The 12,284-nt window shown below is 37.9% G+C and overlaps 1 protein-coding gene across 4 annotated transcripts in view; it reads right to left on the minus strand.

The window, feature by feature from the left end:
• The window catches only part of MCM8 (minichromosome maintenance 8 homologous recombination repair factor), a 46,497-nt gene extending 34,242 nt beyond the window's left edge, over positions 1–12,255 (minus strand). The window contains exons 1-7 of one of the 4 annotated variants that reach the window (XM_082744421.1): positions 11,896–12,255; positions 9,118–9,270; positions 8,708–8,791; positions 6,806–6,888; positions 6,042–6,191; positions 4,277–4,380; positions 3,314–3,512 (exon numbers count right to left, since the gene is read on the minus strand). In XM_082744421.1, coding sequence (XP_082600547.1) covers positions 3,314–3,512; positions 4,277–4,380; positions 6,042–6,191; positions 6,806–6,888; positions 8,708–8,791; positions 9,118–9,265 — 768 coding nt within the window. In that variant the 5' untranslated portion in view covers positions 9,266–9,270; positions 11,896–12,255. The remainder of the gene's footprint in view (positions 1–3,313; positions 3,513–4,276; positions 4,381–6,041; positions 6,192–6,805; positions 6,889–8,707; positions 8,792–9,117; positions 9,271–11,895) is intronic. The other 3 variants (XM_082744422.1, XM_082744423.1, XM_082744424.1) reach the window with 3 other exon arrangements.
• Positions 12,256–12,284: the final 29 nt, after the last annotated feature.

Here is a 12,284-nt window from a genome sequence, read left to right on the forward strand (position 1 = left end):
GTGATCTCTGTCAAAAAAATAAAATCTTAAAAAAAAAAAAAAAAAGAAATGGAGTCTAATTTCCCTCTTCTGGGATCTGGACAGGCTTATGACTCACTTTGTAACCAACAGAAGTGATGTCACCTGATTTCTGAGGCTAGGTCAAAAGAGGCAAAGCCATTTTTTCATGAGAGCTGGACCCATTTCTTGAAGCTCTCAGCAGTCATATGAGCAGACTAAGTTGCCATACTGTGTTCCAGAAGCCAAAACCAACCCAGAGAGACTCATGGAGAAGACATGCCCAGCTAGCCCCCAGCCTCTTGCTGTTCTACTTTATCCGCCGTTTGACTACAACACCGTAAGAAACCTAGATGCAGAACTAGCCACCCAAGCAGTTCTTCCAAACTTCAGACTAACAGAAACCATGAGAAATAATTAAATGACTGTTGTTATTTTAAGCCACTAGGTTTTAGGCTGATTTGTTATACAGTAATAGTGACTAAAACATGGATCACCTAAACAACCATCTTTCTGGTCACTTCAATTCATGGAAGTTTAGACACATGCAGAACTCTTTTCACACTAGTACTCATCTTCCCAGTCAGCATTACTACCCATTATATTGGGAGGCCTGGAAATACCTTGATCAAATACAGTTAACAGAAATTACCCAGTAAGTCAGGATTGAAATTCTGGCCTCTGAACTAAAGGCAGAGCCTGAACCTTAAGCCCAGACAAATAGTAGACGACACTCATTTACCAATACCATTGATTATTCGGAAACAATAGCCAAATCTCACATACCCTATTCTTCCTGTAAGAGAAGGAACCCTTAAAAATTTCAATTTGTATAAAAATGTAATAAATGTAAAATTTATTAAAGTCCAAGGCTGATAAAGGCAACTCTGGAAAAGAAGAATAGATATGGTAAGTCTCCCTGCCATTTCAAAAGTTTTAATGAGATCAATGTAAATAGGACTGTATAGAGCTGGTATAGGACCAATGAAATGAAATGCATTCACATGTCTAAGGACAGTGTACCATAGAGGAAACAATACACATCTGTAGGAATACAGGGCTTAATTAATAAATAAATGGTGACAACTGGCTTTTCATTTACAAGAACAAAATTAGATCCTCAGCTTTATGCCATTCCTAAGATTAAATTCCTAATGGACAGAAATCTAAATACAAAAATGAAACTTGGGAATTTGGGTGGCTCAGTTAGTTAAACATCTGCCTTCGGCTCAGGTCATGATACTGGGATCCCAGGATAGAGCCCCAGGTCAGGGGCTGAGCAGGGAGCCTTCTTCTCCCTCTCCCTCTGCCCCTACCCCTACTCATGTGTGTGCTCTCACTCACTCCCTCTTAAATAAATGGATAAAATCTTTAAAAATAATAATAATAATAAAAATGAAACTTAAAAATATTAAAAGAAAATATAAGATATGTTTACAATGCTCAAGCAAAGAAGGCTTTTTAAGCAAGGCTTTTTAAAACATAAAAGTTATAAAGGAAAAAAATATGATCAATTTAACCACATCAAAATATAAAACTACAGAACAAAAAATACACCACAAGGTTAAAAGATAAAGCAAATACTGCAAGAAGACATCCATAATATATATAATCCATGGTTAGTATCTAGAATTCATAAGGAACTCCCATCAATAGTATAAACAGAAAAATAAGATATTAAACAGAAAATTCAAGAAAGAAGGAAATTCAATGGCCAATAGAGATATGAAATGATGTTCAACTACAACAGAAATTGGTGTAAATACTACTTATACCAATCAGCCTGCCAAAATCTAAAGAGTCTAACAATACCAAGTGTTGATGAGAATACAGAGAAATGGCAATTGTTTAACACTACCAAGAGGGGTGTAAGCTGGAACCAGCAACTCTGGAAAGTTTTTTGGCAACATCTCATAGTTAACAATAAGTATATCCCACTACTGAGAAAGTCTTCTGCCAAGGAGACATGTGCAAGAATGTCTCTGCATCATCATATAACTGTAAAAAACTGGAAACAATACAAATGTCCACCAGGAGAATGGATAAATAAATAATGGCTATTCATTCAATGGAATACTCCACAATAGTAAAATGAAAGAACTAGGTGTGTATTAAGATAGGTAAAGTCCAAAATAACCAAGTGAAAAAAAAATTGGCAGAATGTTACATTCAGTCTATCATTTTTGTAAAAACAAACACAACAAAACAAACCCTCCAGGTATATAGTCAGGTATAAGAATGCAAACTGGAAGAATTCATGCTAATTTCAGAAAAGTAGCTCCCTCTGAGGATGGAAAAAAGTACGTGGAACTGGGGAGTGCAACAAAGAAGAAACTTCAACTCTAATACTTGGTATTTTATGTTTAAAAATTTAAGCTAAGGGGCGCCTGGGTGGCTCAGTGGGTTAAGCCGCTGCCTTCGGCTCAGGTCATGATCTCAGGGTCCTGGGATCGAGTCCTGCATCGGGCTCTCTGCTCAGCAGGGAGCCTGCTTCCCTCTCTCTCTCTCTGCCTGCCTCTCCATCTACTTGTGATTTCTCTCTGTCAAATAAATAAATAAAATCTTTAAAAAAAAAAAAATTTAAGCTAAAATTACAAAATATTAATATTTGTCAATTCAAAATGGTGGGTATACAAATATTCTCTCCACTTTTCTATGGCTTTAAGATCTATAGTCTAAAAAAAGTTAATAGGGGAGCCTGGGTGGCTCAGTGGGTTAAGCCTCTGCCTTCAGCTCAGGTCATGATCTCAGGGTTTTGAGATCGAGCCCCGCATCGGGCTCTCTGCTCAGCTGGCAGCCTGCTTCCTCCTCTCTCCCTCTTTGCCTGCCTCTCTGCCTACTTGTGATCTCTCTCTCTGTCAAATAAGTAAATAAAATCTTTAAAAAATAAAAAATAAATAAAAAAAGTTAATAAAAAAGGAACACCTCACTTTCACACAGGAGAATAAAGAAAACTTGATGTGTATACCCATTCAAGTCAAAATATAAAAATGTGAATAGAAAGAATACACATTAACTTCAGGATAATGATTATCGCTGGGCATGGTACAAGCAAGGGTTACAAGAGACACTAATCACCATCAGTAATGCTTTATTTATATCTTTAAAAATATATCTGGAACTGGCAAAATGTAATTTCTGGGTAGTGATTAATGTTTTATTTCTTTATTTTCTATACCCTGAAGTATTTCATAACTTAAAAACTGAAAGTTAAAAATAAAAATAAACTCTGTGTTCAGAAATACTGGAAAATGTTTTCTGTGAACTGATTTGCCTTCTTTGCCAAAATAAATAATTAAGTTAAAGAACATATTACCTTTGTGGGAAGATTATATTTTCCATCTGGAAGAGAAAAACCTTGAACTTCTCCACATGCAGCACAAAGAAAAGCCATCTTGGTGCAAAGAGGCTTTATATTACTGACTCGAACCACTGTCCCTCTCAGAGCAATGTATTTTCCATAGTAATTTGCCCGGACATTCTTGAGCTGTGTCAACGGCTCATAGTTATAGACCCTAGAAACAAAAACAAGAATGTATCTATCTGTGAATTTACAAATGAACCAACAGTGGACATTATCTCAACCTTCACAACTTCCTTTTAGGAGCAACTGGAGTACTCCAACCATATCATCCCTTTACATCAGAAATTTCACAAGAATTAAACCATTCTTAAAGATTAAAAAATGCTAAATCTTCCCTTTTCTTATTTCATTGGCTGTTCTCTAAGGGAAAAAGGAAAAAAATAATACCAACAGAAAAATTTTGGCAACAAAAAAGTGACTTTTCAGTTTCTAACTTCTTTTTCAAAAACTGTTAACACAATGTCTTCTATAAATTCTGGAAAAGAAAAAAACCCTGGTAATTATCTTGTTCATTTCTTCTAATGAGAATTTAAAATCTTAAAATAAAGATGAATTAAAGAAAAACAAAATGTAATTTGCTCTGTGTCTAACAGAAACAGCAACAAAATATAATCACACCACTTAGTGTATTACATAGAGTATTAAATAGCAGGGACTTGATAAGTATACACCCAAAATCAATGTTTATAAAAATATGAAGATTGGGAAAACACCTTATTTAGAAAGGAAAAGTTTATTTTTGTCATGATCTCTTAAGAATGCTCAGGGGGTTCATGTGGGTGTTATAACCAATGAGATAGCAAAGAACTAATATCCTTTTTACCAATTTCTTTGGCTTTATAAAACAAGGTTCTCATTCTTAAAAGTCTTAAATGTGAGATTCTAAATAATACTTCAATACTAGCAAATCCTCACCTTGCATGAATATGTGGCACATTTACTATTGTTTCCCCATCCTTAGACAATCCTTCCTGGGCTTGTAATTCAGCTGCATGCCTTTCAAGGTCCCTTGTTAACACCTAAACAGGACAAGTATTTACTTAAAAGTTGGAAAACAAAACATCCTCTTGAAGCAGAACTCCTCTACAGAAAATACAAAGTTTATGAATATAAACAGTTCAGAGCAGAATATTAACAGAACTCTAACAGCCCTTTAAAACTCTGATACTTAATTATGACTACTTATTTTATAGTGGATTGTTTTACCTGGGATTTTGTGGTCCCTGGACTGGAAAACTCCAGCATCCCTATCTACTACTTTCTGTCCAAACTAAGCTTAATAGTAAAAGTCGTTACAGTGGGCCCTAAAGCTATTATTACCTCCTGGACAGGCTCCGGTGATAACATTTTTCTATTTCTCCATATTCAGTGATTTATTAAGACAGAGAAGATAAAGATGACTTTTGAAATACTCAATAACTGCTCCCTTGGCATCAACATTGAATAAGTATTTAATAACCTCCTGTATATAAAGCAGTATGCTGACAATCTGTGAAAATGAGATGCACATACATAGCTCTGATTGTTACAAAGACCATAAAGATTTAGAGACAAAATACTATGCAAATTTTGAAGAAAAGGTCATGAGAAAGGTTTCATGGAGAGACAATAGCATCACACAAATGCAACGCAAGGGGCATTCCATGGTTAAGGGACAGCATGTGTAAGAGATCAGACTATTGAAAGAATCCTGGGAAGAACTCAGCTTAGCTGAATGGTAGTGAGTGAAAGTACAGGAGGAAGTTGAACTAGATCGTGGAAGGCCTTCAATGCCTCAGAGTGGATTTAGATTTCACTTTGCAGAAAAGTCACCAGTTTCCAAAGACAGATCATGTTCTACCAGGTCTAGCAAGTTTAGGAAACATAATGAAGGCTTAAGACTGATGCAGTAAAGGTGGAAAAGAGGTGGATTTAAGAGAAGTTTCAGAAATAGAAATGAAAGAATGTGGTGAAGTGGATACAGAGAACAAACGAGAGGACTCTGAAGACAACACCAAGGTTTCTGGTCTCCAGTAGCAGCAGTGTACACATTTTTGTAATAAACTATTCCTTGCACCTGGCTACCATTACTTCCTCTGCACTGTGTGCACTTCTCAGTAACCTTTAAGACCCATTGTAACTGTACCATCTCTACAAAGACTTCCTCTGAGCTTTCCCCATTCGTCCCCACTCACTGAGGGTCTTATCTCTATCTCTGAATACAGCCAGTACTTTATCCACAGACAATACTTTATCTGTGCCTGTTCTGAGATTTACTACTCTTTACTTTGAAGCATTTATCTCTTTGGCAGCCTAAATACTTTCACATGTGTTCTGTTAACTAGCCTGAGAAAAAGTCAGGCAGACACTGCACATATTATCATTTTCAGTTTATATATGGAGACGCTCAGGGAGAGTAAGTGACTTGCCTCATGTCATAGAACCTAAATCTGAGGTTGCTTTCCAAGTTCATAACTGATAACACGATCCTCGTCTTATCTTCCCTATGAGACTGCTTCCAAGGAGCTCTTTAATTTCTGTATTATCTTCAATAGACTAAGCTAAATCAAATAAAATAAATGTTATATTTAGATAAGCTGTTGTATACAGAATGAATGGTATCTTGTAGAAAGTGTACTGTTATTGTAAAATCTTCCTTTAAAATTTTGACAGAGTCCAGACAAAATAAGTCTTTCTTTACCTGATGTATTGCCAGACCCATGCAAGCCAAGGTTTCCTCAGGTGTATCCCTCAACTCATTTGCTATATTTGGTATCAAGTCAGCCATTTCATTGTCTTCTGTCAGTTCTTTAAAATCCACCAAAATACTTCCCTTTCTTTCTATTTCATCCTAGAAAATATTAAGGCATGAAAGCAATGACGGTTTTTTAAAGTTAACTATTGTAACTAAACATTCAATTACACACTTTGAAAAAGCACATTTATACAGTGGTAACAATGAGTAAGTATAGTAAGCTTTGTACCGCTTAAAGCATTTAAAATATATCAACTTATTTATGTCTTTTTTTTTTTTAAGATTTTATTTATTTATTTGACAGACAGATTACAAGTAGGCAGAGAGGCAGGCAGAGAGAGAGGAAGGGAAGCTGACTCCCTGCTGAGCAGAGAGCCCAATTTGGGGCTCAATCCCAGGACCCTGGGATCATGACCTGAGCCGAAGACAGAGGCTTCAACCCACTGAGCCACCTAGGCGCCCCTTATTTATGCCTCTTAATAACCCTTGGTGGTATTAATACTATTATGCCCAACTGATACATGAGAAAACCAAGATACAAAGAACATAAGTAATACACTCAAGTCCACACCGCAACTAAGTGGCAGAGCTGGGATCTGGATCAAAGCAGTCTGGCTGCAGCATCTACTCATCACTAGCACCTCAAATACATCGTTCAAGAAAACAACACATAAATGTGGACTAGTAGCTTTGCAGTACAGGAATCTTACCTTATCATATAGATCAATACGCTTTGTGAAAAAATGTTCAAATGCTTGAATCTTCTTAATCAAAGGAGAGCTACTGCTGTAAACTAATCCAACAAAATGGCATTAGCACTAATAATCACATGTGTACAGATATATTTTTCATGAGATGGAAGAAACGTGGATACATGCCAAAGGACTTTTCCCAATTACTTTGCATTCTGATAACATTTATGTAGGAATATAGGTAAGTACTGAGTGAATAGTTAAGATTCTAAAACAAATTTAGGTCTGCATAATCTTAAACGCAGATTCCTATCAGGAAGTGACTCTCTCTAAAAACACCAACATCTGGGAACCTTTGTACTGAACCTTTGACACTTAATAGGACCTAGTAGTTCAAACAGCTTACATAATAAAGCTTAAAATTAAAATTATAACAATTATAACAAATTATTTTATAATTATATATATTAATATATATAATTATAACAAAGCCAAAGCTAGACACATGATTAATAAATTCTTATTCAGAAACAGAGATAAAGACAGGAAGTCTTTACAAAGTAAATTCTACTAGTCCAAACTGCCACATCCTAAAATCAGGGGAGAAAGATCACTACACTTCACTCTGTTCCTAAAACCTTTACAGGGTAAAGTTCTAGAACATTTTCAAATTGGTCTTCCACAGAGAAATAATACTGTGAAGCAGTTTGTAAGTACAGATGATTAAGCCTAAGGCATCCCCTGAACTCATCTTTAGGACCAGTCTAAAGATCACTTCTAGTGTTCTGGGCTAACTGCTAGGCACATATTGCAGGTGCTGGTAGCAAATGCATCCTAAAGCAACAAAAAACAGACTACCTATGAAACACATGTGTGTATATATTAGGGGGAAAAAAAAACCAACTCTCAATACAGAAAACATTTGTAAAGTGCTTTATTCATTCACCAAATGAATACTGAATGCTTGCTATGGGCCAAGATCCTTGCCTTAAAGAAGTACACAATCTAGTGGGAAAATAACCCACAGATATATATGACCATGTAACCCATAACTAATAAAAGATATAACATAGAAACTCTAAGAATGCAGAAAAGGCTAGTCTCCAAACCAAAAAAACAGGTATATGATGTTAGCTGATGTTCTTGATTATTAAAAGGGAGATCCCTTAAGTGTGTTTCTACACAAACCACTGTTGATGGTCTCTCCATTCCAAGCCCGCTGTTCTATTTTCTGCTCTGTGATGCTATGATCGAGATCTGCACAGTGCATTTCCCAGATTTCCTCTAGGTTCTGCCAACTGAAGGCACTTTAAAAAGACTGGAAGGTGGCAACAAAAAAGGATTCTATTTTTGTTTCTAATTCTTTTCAGCATCTCTCCAGCTGCAGAAAATAGCTGTAGCTCCAGCCTCCAGCTCTGCACATCAGCCATGTAGTCCTCTCACCAGAGCTACCAGCCACAACCAGCTTCATTCACTGCAGGGGTCTGAGCCCAGGTGTGAAGGGTAACCTTCAGAGGTCCAAGTACAGCTTTGTAGGGTGCCCTCAGAGGCTGAAGTAACAGCCTTTCCTTTGAATTCCTACGTCCTGGCAACCTCAGAACTTCTTACCTTTTGTACCCTCAGCCATAAGGATGGTTGCTGCTTCCAGAAGCTACTATTATCTGGGGGCTTACCTCAATGTTCCCCTTTTGCTCTTTTAGACTTCCATCTGTATATTCAATCCCCTGTATTATATCCTCTTTTTGAAATACTTAGAGTGGTTTCTGCTTTCCTCATATAAAACCTAAAAATATTCTTGAAATAAACATGATTTGTTTGGGTGAACTAAAATGAAAGCTAAATGAATTATAATAATATGAGCTGTCCAAAGATAAGTTATGAAAACAGAACTTATGGTACTTTTTGCACTTTTAACTCTACCTTCAGAGAAATAAAGCTTCCAGCCTTTATATGGTATTAATTGGTCCAATGTTGATTGCAGTAGCAAAGACTGTGGGGTTTGTTCTGAAAAACAAACAAACAAAAAACCCTCAGAATACTATGTTAGCAGAAATAGCATATGTGCTGTCGAAGCAAGTGCTATGTCAGTAGAAATATATTACATTTTTTCCAATTTGCTTCTCCTTCCAGCAATGAAAAGCTGACAAAATATACAGTAGTTACAGGTTAAGTTACACGTTTCAGTAAAAATATTTTATCTTAACATTTAAATGCTACTTTAGTGAATAACATCAAATAAGACTGAAATTTAAGTTAAACTACTTTGTAGGACAGGCATAGTTTCCCTCATGAGGGGAAAAAAAAGTTGAACAATATTTGACCTCCCCTACCAGGAGTATGTTTTCTTGTGGTTTTATTCAGGTCAGGTCTACGTTCTCTCTCTCTCCATTTTCCTGTGAAACTCCCACCACCTCTTCCTCTTTTCCAGCTTTGAAATCTTCCTCGTCCAAATCCTCTGCCTCTATAGTCTCCATTCATATTTTCTAAGATTAAGAAAAAAATCTTCATCAAAATAACAGTGAAAACAGTGCTCAAAATGTATTAACATAGTAAACAAGAGAAAATTAATGTATTCTAAAACTTAAAAAAAAAAAAGATTTTATTTATTTATTTGACAGGCAGAGATCACAAGCAGGCTGAGAGGCAGGCAGAGAGAGAGAAAGAGAGAGAGGGGGAAGCAGGCTTCCCTCCGAGAAGAGAGCCGGACGTGGTGGTCAATCCCAGGACCCTAAGATCATGACTTGAGCAGAAGGCAGAGGCTCAACCCACTGAGCAACCCATGTGCCCCGAAAATTAATGTATTCTAGTTTGAGATTAGCAAACAGGCCTGCAACAGTGTACACTATGGTAATATGAGATGTAGCTTCAAACACTCTGCAGATATCCTTCTAATTCCCATCTCTCTCTTTTTTTCCTTATTTATTTATTTATTTGACAGACGGAGATCACAGTAGGCAGAGAGAGAGAGAGAGAGAGGAGGCAGCAGGCTCCCTGCTGAGCAGAGAGCCCGATGCATGGCTCTATCCCAGGACCCTGAGACCATGACCTGAGCCAAAGGCAGAGGCTTCACCCACTGAGCCACCCAGGCGCCCCTTTTTCCTTCTTTTTAATTCCAATTAGTTAACATGCAGTGTGATATGTTTCAGACGTACCACACAGTGATTCAACACTTCCATATAGGCCTGGTGCTCACCACAACAAGTGTACTCCTTAATCCCATTATCACCTATTTCACCTATCTCCTGACCCACATTCCTCAGGTAACCATCAGTTTGTTCTCTCCAGTTACTATGAGTCTGTTTCTTGGTTTGTCTCTCCCCCCCATCTTCGCTCATTTGTTTCTAATTACACATATGAATGAAATGATATTTGTCTTTCTCTGACTTACTTTGCTTAGCATTATACTAACTCTATTCATGTCATTGCACATGGCCCCATCTCTTTTTAAGGTATATCTATGATGCTTCACCAAGTATACTGTACCTGTTTGCAAGGAGTGCCTATTATACAAGTGAAAATAACACAATAACTCTGAGATGACTTGTTTATAGTGTTTTAGACTTATAAAAGAGCAGCACTGGCTGAACATATCCTGACCTGTGACACTAGGAATACATCACCATCACAGCCCCTTATACATAGTCAATCCTGCATGCCGTATCCACTTTTATCAGAGATACAAGGATATTCTTACATAGGCAACTAATGTAGACCTTTCTGGAGAAGCATAGGAGTGGGACATGGTACATACACATTTCAATCTTTCCTCTCTGTAGCGGTGAAATGGGAAAGAAGTTAATTTTCTGGACCTTAACTTCTTAAAAAGACAACATAAGAAAGATCATTTCTAGGTGAATATTGACTAGACAAATTTAGTTTTTAGATAAATTTGCTGAAATGCAATAGTTTTTTTGACAGATACATCTGTATCTGTCAATATGATCCTTTTCATTTTGCTAATTATCTCTTCACATTTTGTTTTGTACACAGCAAGATACTTTTTTTTTTTTTTTAACTCAAAGATAGTTCTGGCTAAGTATCAAAAATTCAAAATGTAAGTGACCTATAAAATGGGTTTTGAAATAACTCATATGGGTGGAGCACAGGGCAAATTTAGGGCCGTAAGATGATTCTGTATGATCCTTTAGTGGTGGATATACAATATTATGCATTTGTCAAAGCCATGGAATTGCACTACAGAAAGATAGAACCCTAACATAAACTCTGGACTTTAGCTAGTAATAATGCACCAATATTGGTCCATTAATTGCAACAAATATAGCACACTACTGCAGGGTGTTAACAAGGGGAACCTGGGCTGAAGGGAGAGAAGAGAAAATTATAAGGAATTTTCTGCAACTTCTGTGCCATTATTTCTGTAAACAAAAACTGCTCTAAAAAATAAAACCTATTTTTAAAAACAGTTCCTAGGGGCGCCTGGGTGGCTCAGTGGGTTAAAGCCTCTGCTTTCCGCTCAGGTCATGATCCCAGGGTCCTGGGATCGAGCCCGGCATCGGGCTCCCTGCTCAGCAGGGAGCCTGCTTCCCTTCCTCTCTCTCTGCCTGCCTCTCTGTCTACTTGTAATCTCTGTCTGTCAAATAAATTAAAAAAAAAAAAAAAACAGTTCCTATCCCAAGGACTTAAAAAAGAAAGAAAGAAAGAAATATAAAGAAAGAAAGAAAGAAATATATCCGAACACTGGGGTGCAATTCTTCACAAAGGACTGTATCCAATCTGTCTGGCGGGATTTAATTGATAAATAAGTTAATACCCAAACAGTTCACGATGTTGGGACAAGACAAAACTGAAAATCGTCCAGACCATATGGCAAGTTAGGAAACTGAAGCCCCCCAAACTGATCAAGGTTCAAGTTGTCTGGTGGCAGTAGTGAGCTTCAAACTCCGTCTTCACACACGCAAGACGAAGCGCCCCATCGAGAACGCTACATACCGTACCTTCCCCAAATGAGAACAGAGTGAGCACAACTAGTAAAAATCCCAACACAAACCAAGAAATACGACTGCAGAGCTGAGTAAAGGAGCCACCCGGCGTCTGCTGTGCTTCGTTAAATATCCTACTTCATTTAGCTCTCCTCACGCTGTTCTTACTTGCAAAGAATAGAGGTCCCAGAGCTCTCTCGGTTTTCAGCTGGGCAGGGCCCTGGGTGGCAGCTGGTGCGCCCCGCCTGGCTCTCCCCTCGTTCCGGAGAAGGGTGGGGGGAGACAGACGGGGACACGAAGAGTCTGAGGTCTGAGCTCCTCAGGTGACTTCTAGCGAAGTCCCTTGGGTCGCAGCCCTCCTAACGTCCTCGCGCAGGGGCCGAGTCTCATCTGTTGGAGCAGCTCGGGGACCTGTTTCCCCCTACACCTCAGAGGCTCGCGGGGAGATGTTTAGCTACTCAACCTGAACTCGTCGGCTTCCAAATTCTTTTTTGGCGCGTCTGTGACGCAACTTCCGTCCAAGGAGCCGCGAGACGAGAGGGGCGGAACAGAGTGCA

Source organism: Mustela nivalis (genome assembly GCF_964662115.1).
Source record: "Mustela nivalis genome assembly, chromosome: 8".
Taxonomy (NCBI): Eukaryota; Metazoa; Chordata; class Mammalia; order Carnivora; family Mustelidae; genus Mustela; species Mustela nivalis.